At 52.2% G+C, this 17,576-nt stretch overlaps 1 protein-coding gene across 2 annotated transcripts; it reads left to right on the forward strand.

Annotated features, from left to right (window-relative positions):
* Positions 1-11,802, forward strand: MFSD2B (major facilitator superfamily domain containing 2B). 2 transcript variants are annotated; one of them, XR_003139904.3, is made up of 15 exons: positions 1-97; positions 3,092-3,217; positions 4,330-4,454; positions 4,802-4,925; positions 5,037-5,115; positions 5,207-5,346; positions 7,581-7,671; positions 7,784-7,905; positions 8,318-8,401; positions 8,908-8,988; positions 9,212-9,321; positions 9,608-9,751; positions 10,156-10,332; positions 10,982-11,258; positions 11,362-11,802. XR_003139904.3 is itself a non-coding variant. In XM_025454542.3 (14 exons), the coding sequence occupies exons 1-14, from the start codon at positions 29-31 to the stop codon at positions 11,004-11,006; spliced, it is 1,497 nt and encodes a 498-aa protein (XP_025310327.1). In that variant the 5' UTR covers positions 1-28; the 3' UTR covers positions 11,007-11,802. The 2 variants fall into 2 exon arrangements, 1 of the variants encoding a protein (XP_025310327.1); XM_025454542.3 differs by having other exon boundaries at positions 10,982-11,802.
* Positions 11,803-17,576: the final 5,774 nt, after the last annotated feature.

The following is a 17,576-nucleotide window of genomic DNA, read 5'->3' on the forward strand; positions in this document are numbered from 1 at the left end:
CCGGGGGCGGGCGGAGCTGCCGTGCGCCATGGCCGTGTCCGCTGGGGCGCCCGGGGCCCCGGCCGTCGAGGAGGCGCGCCCGTCGGAGCGCAGCTCGGTGAGCGCGGGCGGGGCGCGGGGGGCGGCGGGGCCGGACGGTGGTGGCGAGGGGAGGAAGCGGAGCCCGCACCAGCGGAGACCCGGCTGCGTCGATCCGCCCAGCCGGCCGGGCCGGGCTCTGGCCCCCGATGCCACCCCGGGCGCCCCGGGCTCCCTGCGCCGGGGCGTGGGGGCAGGGGGAGCTGCCGCCCCTCCCAGGCCCCCGCCTCGCGGGGGAGGCTCAGGCCGGCCCCAGACGCGCCTTCCTGCGTGGGGAGGGGAGGGCGGGCGGGAAGCGGGGCTGCCCTCGGGCCCTGGCCCCTGCGGGGGGCGGGGGGCGCACGGGGGCTCGGCCCCTCGGAGCCGCCCCGGGCCCCTCTGCCAACCCCAGCGCTTCCCATCACTCCTCAGAGCAAAGGGTCGTGGCTCCCGGACACTGTCCTTTTCCAGGGAAATTTAGAAATTCGGGGTGCGCGCGCGCGCGTGTGTGTGTGGGGGGGGGGTTGACGGCAAGAGAGGAACTGCCATTGCCAAAGAAGTAGCAGCACTTAATTCTCATACCGACCCCCGCCGTGTAGTTTTTACCCCCTTTTCCGTGAGGAAATGCAGCTCAGTCCCGTTGAAGGGCCCGCCCTGTGTCACCTGCCCAGAAGCGGCAGACGGAATTTGAATCCAAGTTGGTCCAACGCTAACGCTTGTGCTCTGTTAACTGTGAAAGGCTATGACTTAAGTAGGTGAAACTGTCACCCGCAAGGCTCCAAGATTAGTTTCAGCTGGGATTTCTCCAGCCCTCAAGTGACTTCTGCGGGCCAGAAGCTTGCTGGAGCGGTTCGGGGGAAAGGAGGCCCGTCGGGTGGGGGTGGGGCTATCATGTTCTCTTCTGCCCCTTATAACAGTTTCTGGAAATTAGAATAATGTTCACTCAAATGCCAGAAAACGAGGTGACATCCTGCCTCGTGTGTGGTTTTCTTCTGCGGGTAGGAAGAGTGTGCAGAGGAGGTGATAAATCCTTATCTTGCAAGCACTTCCCTTCAGAAGGGGTGTCCTGCAAGATACACTAAAATGAGTGAAGTCCTAGTCCTCCTCACATCCCCTCTCCCCCACCGCCCATCCCCAAGCAAAGGATCAAAAGGAAAGGTTCCCAGCATCTTTTGAATAGCCTTTTACCCAGTGTCTTCATGGCATTTATTTCTTCAACGAATATATACTGAGCATCTACTATAGGCCAGACAGCCAGACATGGTTGTAGGTACTGGGGACATAGTGGTGAATAAAAGTTATAGTGCATATTAAACTCTCAGTTTATGTTCTTGTGGGGAGAGGCAAGAAATAAATGAGAACACATCAGGTACTTGTACTTGAGAGAGACACTTGGGTAGTCAGGGAAGGCCTCTGTGAGATGACATTCAGGTGTAGACTAAAATGGCAAGGAGTCAGCTCGGCAAAGACTCAGAGAAAGAGCCTTCTAGACTGGAGGAACAGGCAGCAAGGGGCATGGTCATTTTGAGGAATAATAGCAAGGAAGCTTACCAAGATTGAAGAGAGCTATCTGACTCTGTCCCTGGGAAACAGGGTGGGGGCTGATTGGGTGGGCTCCTGTAGGCCATATGGGAGGGGCTTGGACTTGGAATTTATTCAAAACTGCAATGGCAAGCTGTTGGAGTGTTTTTAGGTTTTATTTTAGATTTTATTTATTTATTCAGGAGAGACACAGGCAGAGGGAGAAGCAGGCTCCATGCAGGGAGCCCGACGTGGGACTCGATCCCAGGTCTCCAGGATCAGGCCCTGGGCTGAAGGCGGCGCTAAACCTCTGAGCCACCCAGGGATCCTGCTGTTGGAGAGTTTTTTTTTTTGTTTGTTTTGTTTTGTTTTGTTTTTTTTGTTGGAGAGTTTTAAGCAGAGATAAGACATGATCAAACTTATGTTATGAGAAGATCACTTTGGCTGCTCGATAGAGAGTGGACAGCCCAGCCGGCCGGGCCGGGCTCTGGCCCCCGATGAGAACAGAGAGCAGAAGCAGGGAAGCCACTTAGGAGGCCACTGATAGATTTGGTGGGGCAATTGGGAAAGAGAAACCAAGGACACCTAGGTCTGTGGCCTGAGCTGAGTGGACAGGCATTGGACTTTGGGGCCGTTTAATGCAATGGGGACAATAGGATTTAGACAATGGATGGAAGTCAGGAGCTGTGTTTTGACCATGCTAAGCTGAAATGCCTGGTAGGCAACCATGTGGGTCTGTGAGTAGGCAGTCGAATATTCCAGTCTGGAGTTCACGGGTTAGCTTAGGGCTTGGGAGATCTATGTGTATCTCCACACACACGCGTGCACGCGCGCACACGCACACACATTTGGAGTTGTAAGCATTACTTTATTTCAGTGGTGGGCTGAGCGTTGTTTGCCCCAAGAGCAAACATAAGTTTGATCATGCAAAATAAAGCAACTGGTTTGTAGTGTTTGCTGATTCCTGTGGTATAAATTCCCCACAGCTGATTTCAGGGCTGCCGGTGTTGCACGACAGGCAGAAGTCCTGAACATTTAACAATCAGCTCTTGGGGCAAACAACGCTTAGCTTCATTTGCTCATCCAAACAACTGTTGAGGGTGGCAGGAGCATTCCGTTTGACATGGGAGGCTTAGAGAGACACAGTGATTTATTCGAGGTCACAGAGGGAATTGGTGGCAAAGTTGGAGCCTCCTGACCGCACCCCACCACCACCCAGTTAGCTCTGGCTTGCTGACTTAGAAAATAAAATAGCCTGCAGGAGGAAGCACCAAGGGAAAATAGGGAGAACTGGCCCTGTGGGACCTTTGAGAGTTCATGGTTTAGGATTTTTTTTTCTTCCTCTTTGTCTCACTTCCTTTTAAGATGATTTATGGCAAATTAGGATCAAGAAGTTGCTGGAAAGGCCCTCCAGACGTAGGGACCTCAGGATGCTTGTAGAGGCTCAGGAGGGTGCAGGGAACTGTTGTGTGTCTGTGCAGGTGGGGGGCTTAGCTCCTGTGTCTCCCCCCAGGACAGCAGAGCTGGCCAGCTCTCATTCTGTACCAAGGTGTGCTATGGCATCGGTGGGATGCCCAACCAGGTGGCCTCCAGCGCCACGGCCTTTTACCTTCAACTCTTCCTGCTTGATGTGGCACAGGTGAGTGTGGGAAGCAGCCCAGCACCCCCTACTCCCATCTTCCTTGGTACCTGGTTCTTCCAGCAACTTCCTTTACTCCACCCAGTAGATGGCACATCTGTCCCAAAACTGGCGAGAGGCCAAAAGCCTTTGAGGTCAAACCCCTTAAGGATGTTTATTGCAGGTTGTTTGTGGTGGGAAATGGGAAAACAACATGAAGGCCCAACAATAGAAAAGTAGTTGGATAATAAGTTGTGTAATATCTACATAATGGACTATTTATTACATAGTCACTCAAAAGAATGAGTTAGACAACTACCAGTTGACTTGGAGGGATTTCTGTGATGGGTTGTCAAGTGAAAAAAGTTGCTTTTAGAGAAGAGTATACAAATTGACCCCAATTTACTGAAACAAAAGACATGCCCCAGAGATGCAGGTACATGGGCAGGTGTAAATATGCGACTATACATGATTAAAAAACACGCGTGGAGAAAGTAAGTTACAGAAGGATAAACACAGGCTGTTGATGTTGGCAATGGAAGGCAACGGCGGAGGACAGAGAGTAAGCAGAAGAAAGATTGCTAATACAGTACCCATGATTTTTTTGAATGACACTGATATGATCTCCTTTATGTAGAATGATAAATTACTAATGCACATAAATAAATGCCTGAAAGGGTGATCACCAAAATGCTTTGGCAGTTGTCTCAGGATGGGGGCGGGGGGGATTTCAGGTGAGCTTTGCTCAGTATTTTTCTGTACTGTTTGAATGTTTTTATAATGGGTGTGTCATTTATGTAATCAGAAAAATTAATAAAACATTGTCCTTGTGAAACAAAAAATCTACCTCTGTCACCCTTCTTACACAGATGAGGGTCCCCAAACCTTCTCCAAAAGTGACTGGGCATGAGGGGTAATGGGAATGTGCCAGTGTGGCCGTCAGCCCCTCTCACTAGCGCAGGCCTGCCTCAGAGCCTTCTGGATTTGTCTCCCGGGAAGAAGACCCAACAGACCCTTTACATTGTGGTTCTCCCCCTGCCGGGTCCCCAGTGCTTTCTCCTGGTGGGTGGGCAGGCCCAGACACCCTCTCTGCCTCTGCCCGGCCTCAGCTATCCCCCACCTGTGCCTTTCAGATCCCTGCTGCCCAGGTGTCACTTGTCCTGTTTGGAGGGAAGGTGTCTGGGGCAGCCGCCGACCCCGTGGCTGGGTTCTTCATCAACCGAAGCAGTAGGACAGGGTCTGGACGACTCATGCCCTGGTGAGCAGCCCTGTAGTCCTTAGGGTCCTGCCTTCCAGCCCTGGCCTGAGGCCACCCCGTGTTTGTCACAGCCCTGCTTCTTAGCGAAAAGCCCCGTGGATGGTTAGAGGATAAGGTGGTACTAGGCGACGCAGAGGGACTCGGTCAGGTGAGCCTTGCGGGAGTTCAGAGACCTCGTTGGGGACTCTCCATCCGTCACCAGGTCACCAGGTGCCACAGGGCTGGAAAAAGACTCCAAGGCTCCGGGCCCGATCCAGGATGGGCTGGAGGCCTTGGACGGCCCGCGGAGGGGATGGGGCTTGCGGGTGCCCCCGCCCTCCGGCTCGGCCTCAGCTGTGCTTCCACAGGGTGCTGGGCTGCACGCCCTTCATCGCCGTGGCCTACTTCCTCCTGTGGTTCCTGCCCCCCTTCAGCAGCCTGCGGGGCCTCTGGTACACGGCCTTCTACTGCGTGTTCCAGGCCCTGGCCACGGTGAGGGGGCGCGGGGGGGGGCGGGGGGCGGGGGGGCGGGGGCGGGGCTGGGGGCGGGGCTGCGGGGCGGGGGCGGGGCCCGGGCGGGCGCAGCTGAGCCGCCCCGCGCAGTCCCTGCAGGTGCCGTACGCGGCGCTCACCATGCGGCTGACCCCCTGCCCGAGGGAGCGGGACTCGGCCACCGCGTACCGTGAGTGCGAGAGCGGGCTGGGGGCGGGCGGGAGGCCGCGGCCCCCACCCCCGGGCCACCCGGCGCGCGTCACCCGGCCGCTCGGTCCCAGGGATGACCATGGAGATGGCGGGGACGCTGCTGGGGGCGGCCGTCCACGGCCTGCTGGTGTCCGGCGCCCACCGGCCGCACCCGTGCGAGGACGCGGCGCCCCCCGGGCCGCAGACCCGAGTCCGAGACTCCGCGGACGCGGTGAGTGTCCCCGCCAGCCCCGCCCCGCGCCCTCTCCCCGGGAAGCGGGATCCCCCTCCCCCGCCCCCCTCCCCGCGGCGCCCCCTCCTCCCCCTCCCCCTCCCCCGCCCCCCTCCCCGCGGCGCCCTCCCGGGATGCGCGGCCCCGCCCCAGCCTCACCCCGGGCGCAGGAGAAGGGAAACCTGGAAGCAGCCCCTCCTCTCCCCGCATCCGGATCTCTCTTAGGCAACTAAGGGGCGCGCCTCTATTTTATCCCCCCAGTTCCCCTGTTTTTCCCGTCACCAAATGGTATCATTACTCCCCATTCACCCCTCCCTCTCCGGCCATTACCCCCGCCCCCGCCACCTGTCCACCTGTTCGCCCGGGTCCCCTGGGCCGACCTTGCATCCGCACTGGCCCACCCTGGCCCGTGGCACCACCACCTCCCTGCTCACCCCAGCCCTGCCTCGGCCCCGCGCACATACTCCAGCCCCCACCCCCCACCCCCGCCCCTCGCACGCCCAGGGGGACACTGCGGGGGAGTCCTAACGCGGTGGCCCTCACCTGCCCCAACCGCCGGGGCTGCTGCTCCTCAGCTTCGGTCGGGGCCCCTCCTCACTGTTCTCCGCATCGCTCTTCTTTGCTCATTTAATAAGTATTTCAGATTTACAGAAAAATTACACAGCTGTGGGCGTCAAGGTGTGGTCCCTGGGCCCCAGCATCAGCATCACCTGGCAACTTGTTAGAAAGGCAGACTTTTGGGCTCCGCCCGGAACTACTGATTTACAGATTTGAGGAGGGGGCCAGCAGTCTGTATCTGGACAAGCCGTCCAGGGGATTCTGACTCCCACCAGTGTTTGAGAATCAATGGCGTGAGAATAAGACCGCCTCGTGGCCCAGCACCCACTTCAGAAAACAGTACAATCAGGTCCTGCGTATCCATCCCCGGACCCATCTGCAGGGCCAGCTCCAAAACTTGCTTATGGACAATGCAAAATGAAAAGACAGGGCTCTAGAGAGAGCAGGGGTGTCAGTCTGTCCTGCCCACTGCCCTAACCAAGGGAGATGCACGAGGGCCCCTGCCCAGTTGCTCTCAGACCCATCAGGGCTGCCTGCCTAAGGCCAAAAGGCTGTGGCCTCTGCCCACATGTCCTCCTTGGCCTCCACTCATGCCTCCACAGCCCCCCCCCCCAGGGCTACTGGGTCACTCTCTGGGTCGGGGGTGATGGTGGCTTTGGGGTGACCTGGCCTAGAGTGTAAAGGAATGGGAAGCAGGTGGCTGAGAACTCAACCTGCAGAAGGTGGAGCCTCCTGTGAGCCAAGGCACAAAGCTCCAGGCAGCTCCGGCTGTGTGGTCCCGTCGACCTCACTCACAAAACACAGGTTCATAGATAAAATGATCAAGCGTTTCAAGACAGAGCAGAGTGTTAGCGCCTACCACAGCTCCCTCCTGGACGCGGGGTCCTGTGCAAGTGCGCTGAGCCCACCCACGTGAGGCCCTGTGCACCTCCTTCTTTCTTCCCCTCCCCAGAGGCAACCTCAGCCTGAGCAGGTGACTGTCATTCCCATGCATGTCTTTACATGGACTTTATTATTCACATATCTTTCCCTGGATGACAGGTGGCACCATTTCTGTTTTTGCCATTTCTCTGGGTCGTCGTGCCTCACACTGTGCTGTGACTGTCTGCTCAGGAGTCTGTCTTCCACACTCCAAGCCCCTTACTGGGGAGAGACAGGAGTCACTTATTCATCACTGTAACCTCAGGATCTAGCATGTGGAATCCCGCCAATGAAAGTTTGCCTAAATAAATGAGAGAGAAGGGGACGCCTGGGTGGCTCAGGGGTTGAGCGTCTGCCTACGGCTCAGGACGTGATCCCAGGGTCCAGGATTGAGTCCCCCATCGGGCTTCCTGCATGGAGCTTGCTTCTGCCTCTGCCTGTGTCTCTGCCTCTCTGTGTCTCTCATGGATAAATAAACAAAGTCTTAAAAAAAAAAAATGAGAGAGAGGAAGGGCTCAGACCCCTGTTGGCATGGATGCCCTCCTATTCATGCAGGAGGCACAGGGCAGCAGATGGACCATGCTGGGCTCTGAGATCTCTGTCTCCTGCTCTGGGGATTGGGAGGAGAGGCACCCAGCATCCTTGGGCTTGGGCTGGGGGTTCCTCTGCCCCATTGGGAAGTGCTCCTGCCCTGGGTGTCCCCACTTCCATGGATGGAGACATCACATCTAGCCCAGATCTGTCCTGTCCCACAGACTCGTCTCTACTCCATTGCAGCCGCCGTGGTTGCTATGATGTACCCTGTGTGCAGTGGTTTGCTCTGCCTCGGGGTGAAGGAGCGACCAGGTAAGGGGGTGCAGTCAGAGCATGGGAAGCAGGAGCTGGGACAGGATTCCTCTTGGGCTTGGGTTTGGTTTTGAACTCTGCCGAGCCGGAGTGTCACCTTCCCATGTCTCAGACTCCTCTGCCCCAGCCTCGGGCCAAGGCCTGAGCTTCCTGGCTGGTCTGGGCCTCACTGTCCGGCACCCGCCCTACCTGAAGCTGGTGATCTCCTTCCTGTTCATCTCAGCAGCCATTCAGGTACCTCTGGCCACCTCGACCCCGTATAGATACAGATCGAGCCTGTCACCAAGCAGAGTTAGGCTTACCTCGGGGGAAGTGGTGGCTGGCATGGGTTCCAGAGAGTCTATTGCAGGGAGGAGTGAGGCCTAGACCGAACTTGTGAGACTGGGGAGGGTCAGGGCCTAGACCCTAGGAAGCTGAGAGAATCTGGGTAGTAGGGCCCACTTCTAGGCAAGGGGAGGACAGGCTGGGAGTGGTATTTACAGCTGTTTCTGGGCTAAGTGTCCTTTGTTGGGGGGCCGTGGCCTGATGATAGCAGCAACTGGCGTTTGAGGTCCCAAAGAGGCCAGACTTGAGACCTAGGCCTTGCTCTTGACTCCTGAGTTCCTGTCATCCCCTATCCACACCCACCTCATCTTGGCCTCCTCAGGTGGAGCAGAGCTACCTGGTCCTGTTCTGTACACATGCCTCTAGGCTGCATGATCACGTCCAGGGCGTGGTGCTAACCATCCTGGTGAGTGGTCCTGGGGTGGCAGGGACAAAGTCACTCAGGGACCTGAGTTGGAGACCTGTGTGGTTCTTTTTTTTTTTAAGATTTTATTTATTTATTCACGAGAGACAGAGAGAGAGAGGCAGAGACACAGGCAGAGGGAGAAGCAGGCTCCACGCAGGGAGACTGACATGGGACTCTATCCCGGGACCCCAGGATCACGCCCTGGGCTGAAGGCAGGTGCCCAACCACTGAGCCACCCAGGCGTCCCCAAGACCTGTGTGGTTCTTGACAAGACGTGTAGCCAGAATTCCAGTCAACATTCTAGACTCTTCTGTGATTGTAGTCACCTGCACTCCAGCAGAAGGTGGGATTGAGGCCAGAGTCATAAAGTTTACAGCCACTGGTTCCAACCAGGGGGCAAAGTCCAGGTCGAGCATCTTGCCTAAATAAGCCAGGGCTTCTAGAACCTGGGTGGGTAAAGGCCTTGGCAGCATGGCCTGGGCTGGGATCACTCTGTCCGTTCACAGGTCTCGGCTGTGCTGAGCACCCCGCTGTGGGAGTGGGTTCTACAGCGATTTGGGAAAAAGACGTCGGCCTTCGGGATCTGTGTGAGTGAGGCAGGAAGCAAGGCATGGGGTGGCTGCAGGGAAGGTGGTAGGGTCAGGGAGGTGACCCTCCCTGCGGGCCGGCAGGGCTGGTATGTATTTGCTTGTGTCTTCAGTCCCCAGCAAAGGCCCAGGCTCGGGGGTTATTAGTAAAGACCGGTGAGTGTGGGAATGAAGGAGCAAATCAGGCAGGAGGAGGGATCAGCTAGTGTATCTGTCTCCCCAGGTGATGGTGCCTTTTGCAATCCTGTTGGCTGCTGTACCCACAGCACCAGTGGCATATGTGGTGGCCTTTGTATCTGGCCTGAGCATTGCTGTGTCCTTGCTGCTACCCTGGTAGGCTGGGTGAGGGCAAGGGGGCCTGGGAGCTTCACGTCCTCATGTTGGCCCAGGCCCCTGTGCCCAGCCTGTGCTGGGGTGGGGCTCTCCCAGCTGCAGGGGACGGAGACCACCAGCAGCTGTGTTGGGGGGGAGGGGCGCTGAAATGCCTGGCTGAGGGCCGGCCCTGGCCCTGGGTGGCAGGAACCCAAGGATGACTCGGACTCGGTCTGTCCCCAGAGAACTCTGAGGCTGGTAGCTGTCAAGGGGGAAAAGGGGATAATTCTGCAGCCCTTTCCCCCAGGTCCATGCTTCCAGATGTGGTGGATGACTTCCAGCTGCAGCACCAGCACAGCCCAGGCCTGGAGACCATCTTCTACTCCTCCTATGTCTTCTTCACCAAGCTTTCCGGCGCAGGTGCCCTGGGTATCTCCACGCTGAGCCTGGAGTGAGTCCCAGGGTCAGGCCGCTCCCGAGGCACAAAAGACTAACAGGGTGGGAAGAAGAGGGCAGAGTTCTCCACCCTGGTGGGCCAGGGGCCCCGTGTGGCTCAAGGACCCAGCTGTGCTCTTTTAGAGACTATAGGGCAACATCTGCCCCAGGTTTCTCCGTGCACATGACTGAGACGTGGCCTTTCTTGGGGACTGTGTCCCTTCTGAAACCCCAGCTCCCCATGTTCTTTGTCCTGCCTGAGCTCTCTGGCCAGCCCATTCCCTCAACTCTCCCTCAGTTAAGCCTATCTGCCCGGGAATGAATCCAAGTTTCAGGGTAGTGTGGGGGTTGGGTGTTTGGGACCCTCCCTGCCAGGCTCACTGGCCTCTGAGCTGCATGCCCGGGATGCTGTTTCTCCAGGTTTGCAGGGTACGAGGCAGGAGCCTGCAAGCAGGCGGAACAGGTGGTGGTGACCCTCAAGGTCCTCATCGGTGCCGTACCCACCTGCATGATCCTCACTGGTCTGTGCATCCTCATGGCTGGCCCGGCCCCAAAGGTGCCCAGCCAGGACCCCTCGCGTCGGCTGAGCCTTCAAAGGTGGGCACCTCGTGCACGTGGGCACACACAGGGTACCCACACCCAGGGAAGCACAGACATGCAGCGGTGTGAGACTAATGGGTCAGCAGTTCTCTCTGAGCATTCGCACAGTCCAACACTCCCGCCTTTCAGACTCTTCCTGCAGCTTCAGTGATGCCATATGTTCCTGGATTTCTTCTTTTCTTAAGGGGACTGTGGGATCTTGAAGGCTGCGGCTGTCTTTTATTCATTCCTGTGTGCCAAGCCCAGCACAGAGGCCAAGGCCAAGCTGGTGCCACTTGCGTTACCACGTCTGGCCCCGCAGCTTTCACAACATGTGGCCACGTTTTTTGAGATTCACAAATACAAGCACATGTATATACAGAGGACGACATGGGATCAGCAGGAAGTAACATTGTCATGGGTCCCTCACTCTCAGTGTAGATGGCTGAGACTCTGAGATCACACAGCATAACTCAGAATGATGTGCAGATGGGGAACTGCTTGATGGACTTGGAGAAAGATAAGGGCTGTAGCTTTATTCAGGGGGCTGGGAAGGGGAGGAGTTGCTAGGGAGGCAGGGAGCTGCCACTGCCACTTCCATAAGGGTCTGTGGCTGGACAGCGTCCCCCCTCCACCCTCATCTGTCTGGTTTCTTTCCCTTTGACAGGAGGACCAGCTACAGCCTCGCTTGAGGTCTGACCTTGTGTGCGCTGGAACAGCAGAAGCCAGCATCTTCTGGCCTTGAAGTCCCTCTTCTTCTCAGTCCCTTAGCCCACCTACTTGGAAGGATACATGTGACCTGTCATTTCCCCTGGGATATGGAGTCTTCAGTGACATCCCCTGAAAGGGACTGGCCTGGGCTCCAGGATCCTCACCTGCCATTTCTTGCTTATTGACCACAGACCCTGTCAGATAGGCCTGTGCCCTGGACCACCCACCTCCAGGTAACCCTGACGGGGAAAGCATCCCAACAGCAACCATTCCTGGGAAAAGGAAGCCCCGACAATCTGCTCACCTGACAGAGAGACCTTTCGTTCCTCCTGACAGACACTCCAGCGGACATCTGAGAGAGAGGCCGATGGACACCACATGAATGGGCAGAGGACAAATGGACATGCTGGGGATGACATTAAGAGAGACACAGATAGGGACAGAGACCAAGAGACCCCAGAGGGAGCAAATGGGGACAGCAGAGGGTGAGGAGCCAAGAAACGAGAAGGGTTTCTCAGTCTAAACGTTTGTTCATATAAGCTGGCAACACTGTTTCTGGAATCAGACACAGACTGATACCAAGCCACCAAAGATCAGTTATTATTTTTTTTAGATCAATTATTTTTATGAACAAAAGTTATCTTTGTGGAAATATTTTTCTGAAATTGTATCTTATAAAAGCACAAGGACCACCGTTTTCTAAAGGCTGTATCTTTGGGGAAGAAAGACCCATTGAAGTTTATTTTTTCAAAAAAATATTAAAGGGTTTATCTTCTATTGAGTCTGTAAAATATGACTAGCCAGCGCTCTAATCCTACCTCCTGGGAAACAACCACCTGAGGAGTGACGGGGCAGGGTGCCTGATGTCACCATACCTGGCTATGTCCCCTCAGCCATACATCCCTGACTCTGCATTTCTTCAGACCAGAGATGGCCACGTGGGAGGTGGGATCCTTCTTTCCTTTGGAAGCAATAAGCTGAGACTCTAGAGTAGCCCAGGGCAGCAGGCCACAGAGGCTTGTGTGGATTAGGGCCTGCAGAGGGGTTGGGGGACCCATGGGAGTTCTGATCCCCAGGATCTCCTAGAGAAGCCCAGATGCCCAAAGAGGTGACCAGGAGGTAGAGACTTGCCCCTGCATTTCTTTTCAGCCCCCTGCTCTGTCCCCACCATGGGGTCAGCTCTCCTGACCCCACCACCCAGGGACAGAGCATGAGTGTGTGTGGGGGTAATATCTGACCAAGGAAACTGGAAATGACTAGTAGCCATTTAAATGCTGAACACACATTTTCTGAACTCTATCCTCCCTTGGCTTATGTGATGCACCTGTCCCATTCTCCTCCACCATCTCTGGCCATTCATTTTCTGTAAAACTTTTACATTGCTTCTTCCTTTGATGCTCTGTAGTCATCTCAGGCTTCTTGGGGCCATGTGATCTCATCTCATGATCACCTTTACACCTATTTTTTTCTTTTTTCTTTTTGTTTTTTAATTTTTTTAAGATTTTATTTATTTATTCATAGACACAGAGAGAGAGAGGCAGAGACACCGACAGAGGGAGAAGCAGGCTCTATGCAGGGAGCCCGATGTGGGACTCGATCCCGGGTCTCCAGGATCACACCTCAGGCTGCAGGCGGCTTAGACTCCCCCCGCCAAGTGCGGAGCTGGATGTGGGGCTCAATCCCACGACCATGAGATCATAACCTGAGCTGAAATCGAGAGTTGGATGCTCAACAGACTGAGCCGGCCAGGCACCCCCATACCTATTTCTAACCCTGAGCTCTGCTGAACTTCAGAAGCCCATCTGAATGTTTTTCCAGTAGCCTCTGGAATGCCTCTGAATGTTTTTAAAATAGCCTCTGTCTAAAGTGGAACTTACCGCCTCCCCACACTTGTTCCGTCTCCTGCAGTTCTGGTCAATGATGTCAGCACCTATTGGGTCACCATACCCAAACACTTGGTGTCTTCTTACTTTTCTCTCTTCCCAACTCACTGTACCGCTCTGTTCTCGTGCACATCAAGTGTGGACCAAACAACGGGAGGAAAGCGTTACAGCTTGTAGGTTATTATCACATGCTAGAAGTTATTTAGAATCAGAAAATTGTAGCTCCAGATACAGCTGGCTGTGGCTCCTAACACACATGGAGAACTGACAGCTGCCTGCAAGGTGTCTCACATGAAGGTGTGTCCATTTCTGTCTCCTAAGGGACTCCGCTCAGCTGGGTTCAGTTTTCTGTGTTCACCAAGTGTTTCTTAAGGACAACATTGGTGCAATAAACAAGGAAACTCATGTTGTGCTCTATTTGCTCCTTAATATAGTAACTGTGTTGGAGCACATTTGTGTTTTCAAAGCAAGCATTCTAATAGAACTGAGTGTATGTGTGTGTGAGTGTAAACAACAGAAATGCTAAATGATCTAAGTGTTCAAGGAATGCAATAAATATTTTAAAGTATGCCCTCAAAGAAAACACAAGGTGTTTTCCAAATGATATTACCGAGTGCCATCAAACTTTCATCAAGGATCATTTCATAGCTTATGAAAACTTTTCTAGGGAATAGAAAAAGGGCAATCCCTGCAACTTATTATATCAGGCTAGAATAAGTTTGATACCAAAACTAGACAAGGAAAGTGAAAAAGAAAGGAAATTTATAGACTAATCTTGAACACAGAATATGGAAGCAAGAATCTGAGACAAAATATTAGTAAATCAAAAAAAAAATAGTAAATCGAGTCTGGCAATGTCTAAAAAATAAACACATGAATGCACCGGGTTTATTCTAAGAATGCAAAATTTGTTTCACGTTAGAAAAATCTGTCAAGTGACACCACATTAACAGATTAAAGGACAAAAAAATTGTGTTCTCAATAGATAGAATCATTTGATAAAAAGGTAATACCCATTCATGATAAAAGTACTAAGTAAACCACGAGGAAAAGAAAATTTTAAACCTCAGGGCAGCCCCAGTGGCGCAGGGGTTTAGCGCCGCCTGCAGCCCGGGGGTGGTGATCCTGGAGACCCTGGATCAAGTCCCATATCAGGCTCTCTGTATGATGTCTGCTTCTCCCTCTGCCTGTGTCTCTGCCTCTCTCTCTCTGTCTCTATGAATAAATAAATAAAATCTTAAAAAAAAATTTTTAAACCTGGAAAACGATATCTACCAAAACCTATAGTAAACATCATTCTTTTTTTTTTAATATATTTATTTATTTACTTACAATAGACATAGAGAGAGGGAGAGAGGCAGAGACACAGGAGGAGGGAGAAGCAGGCTCCATGCCAGGAGCCCAGGAGCCCGATACGGGACTCGTTCCCGGGACTCCAGGATCGCGCCCTGGGCCAAAGGCAGGCACCAAACCGCTGAGCCACCCAGGGATCCCCAGTAAACATCATTCTTAATGGTGAAATAATCCCTTTAAAATCAGGAATAAGAATACCCACTATCACTGCTTCTACTCAACACTTTGTAGCAGATGAATTAGAAAGGATGAAACAAAATTGTCATTATTTGTAAATGATATGATTACACAGAAAACCCAAAGGAATCTACGGATAAAGTATTAGAATAAAGGAGTATAGCCAGATAGGCGGACATAAAACTAACAAGTTACATTTATATATGCCAGCAACAATTATAAAGCCTAATTTTTAAACAGTAGCAACAAAAAAATATAAAATACCTAGAAGCAAATAAACAGGATGTGGAAGGACTTTTGCTTTTGGCCATGATGGAATAGTAGAGACCAGACCTAGCCTCTCAGCTGAAGCAATGAAAAAAAGACCCAAAAAACTGGAGAGAATATATGAAACAATAGTTTTCAAGACGTTGGATATGAAGCAACAAAGGAGGAATCTCTGAAAATGGGAAACAAATGAGGTGAGTCTTACAATTATCCCAGCTTATTGCCTTGAGAGTTTCCAGATGACAGTGAAGAGAACCATTTGGAGCCCAGAGTACTCTAAGCTAAGCTGAGTTTGGAGAGACCAAAGTGGCTAGAGTTTGCAGGACAGACTATTGGACAGGAGTGAGTGAGCTACACAGAGAGAAAACTCAGAGGGTTCCCCTGAAGTATCCAACAGAATGTTGATTAAAGAAATAAATGTGAAAGGCGAAACTTTCATAAAAGGAAAGATAAATGTGACTTCCTTTTTTAAATGATTTTATTTATTTATTAGTGAGAGACACATTGAGAGAGAGAGAGAGAGGCAGATTTTATTTATTTATTCATGAGAGACACAGGCAGAGGGAGAAGCAGGCTTCCCGCAAGGAGCCCAATGCGGGACTTGATGTGGGACTCGAGCCGGTATCTTGGGATCATGCCCTGAGCCGAAGGCGGACACTCAACCACTGAGCCACCCAGGTGTCCCAAATGTGACTTCCTTAAAATTAAGTTTGTTCAACAAAACACACCATAAAGAGAAAAGCCAAGACACAACAGGGTGAAGATGTTAGCCACATATATTAACAACATCTAGGATATAAAGAATCCCTACAACTCAAGAGAAAGATAATCCAATAGAAATTGAGGCAAAACAAGGATTCTGCAGAAAGAAAACTCAAATGGCCAATAAACACATGAAAGATGCTCAATTTCATGGTGGTCTGGAAATAAAAACTAGGATCACAATGAGAAACCATTTAAAACCACTACAGGGATTCCTGGGTGGTGCAGCGGTTTGCGCCTGCCTTTGGCCCAGGGCGCGATCCTGGAGACCCGGGATCGAGTCTCACGTCAGGCTCCCGGTGCATGGAGCCTGCTTCTCCCTCTGCCTGTGTCTCTGCCTCTCTCTCTCTGTGTGACTATCATAAATAAATAAAAATTTAAAAAAATAAAAATAAAACCACTACAATGTCATAAGTTAAGAAGCCTTGGACATGTAGGACAATAGGAGTTCTGATACATCACTGTGGGGAGTGAAGATGGATACGACCACCTGGGAAACTAATTTGAATTTACACACCTCCTGTGCTCCAGGGACTCCTGATTTTGGCTCAGATTATGATCTCAAGGTCACAGAATCAAGCCCTGCATCAGCTCTCTGCTCAGCAAGGAGTGTGCTTGGGATTCTCTCTCTCTTCCTCTGCTCTCCCCATTCACATGGGTGCCTGAATGTACACACACACACACACACACACACACACACACACACTCTCTCTCTCAAAATAAATAAATAAAATCTTAAAAAAAAAAAAAAGACCCTAGAGACTTCTCAAACAGGATGGGACATACTTAGCAAGAATATTCAAGGCACAGGCACCTGGGTGGCTCAGGTCAGGATCCCAAAGTCCCGGGATTGAGCCCTGCATCAGGCTCCCTGCTGGGTGGGAAGTCTGCTTTTACCTCTACCTCTCATCCCGCTCCTGCTCTCGCTCTCACTCTCAAATAAATAAGTAAATAAATAAATAAATAAATAATAAATAAATAATCTAAAAAAATTACAGGTAATATTGTTTATAATCACAAAAATAAAACCAGGGAACAGTGCAAATATGCACAACAGGAAATGGATATATTACAGTAACTCCAAACAGTGAAAATAACAGAACAAACATGTAACAAGCATGGTTCTTAGAAACAATACTGAGAGAAAAGCATTAAGTTGCAGAGGACTATATGCAATATCACACTATTGTATAAAGCTCAAAAATAAGGGGATATAAACACTATATTGTTTAGGCCAATGTATATAGGTGGTTGTGGCAAAAAAAAAAGAAAGGAATGGGGACACCTGGGTGGCTCAGCAGTTGAGCGCCTCCCTCTGGCCCAGGGCGTGACCCTGTTGTCCTGGATGAGTCCCACATTGGATAGAGTCCCACATTGGGCTCCTGCATGCAGCCTGCTTCTCTCTCTGCCTGTGTCTCTGCCTGTGTGTGTGTGTGTCTCATGAATAAATAAAATCTTAAAAAAAAAAAAAAAAGGAATGAATGATCATTACAATAATCAAGAGATTAGTTCCCTTGGGGTGGAGTTATCTCTACGGAGAAGGATCCAGAATGGTTTCTAGCAACTTTCTGATTTCTTTTTTTTTAAGATTTTAATTATTCATGAGAGAGAGAGAGAGAGAGAGGCAGAGACACAGGCAGAGGGAGAAGCAGGCTCCATTCAGGGGAGCCTGACGTGGGACTTGATCCTGGGTCTCCAGGATCAAGTCCTGGGCTGAAGATGGCACTATAAACCGCTGAGCCACCTGGGCTGCCCAACTTTCTGATTCTTAAATTAGGTGGTAAGTGGCTCATTTTATTAGTAAGCCTTCCTGGGCTGCCTGGATGGCTCAGTTGGTTAAGCATCTGCCTTTGGCTCAGGTCATAATCCCAGGGTCTAGGCTTCCAGCTCAGCAGGAAGTCTGTTTTTCACTTTCACTGCCTCTCTCCCTGCTTGTGTTCTCCAATTAAAAAAATTTTTTTTTTTTTTTTTTTTTTTTTTAAATTAAGCCTTTCTGGGACGCCTGGGTGGTTCAGTGGTTGAGCGGCTGCCTTTGGCCTAGGGCGTGATCCTGGAATCGTGGGATCGAGTCCCACGTCGAGCTCCCTGCATGGAGCCTGCTTCTCCCTC

The sequence above is a fragment of the Canis lupus genome, chromosome 17, assembly GCF_003254725.2.
Source record: "Canis lupus dingo isolate Sandy chromosome 17, ASM325472v2, whole genome shotgun sequence".
Lineage (NCBI taxonomy): Eukaryota > Metazoa > Chordata > Mammalia > Carnivora > Canidae > Canis > Canis lupus.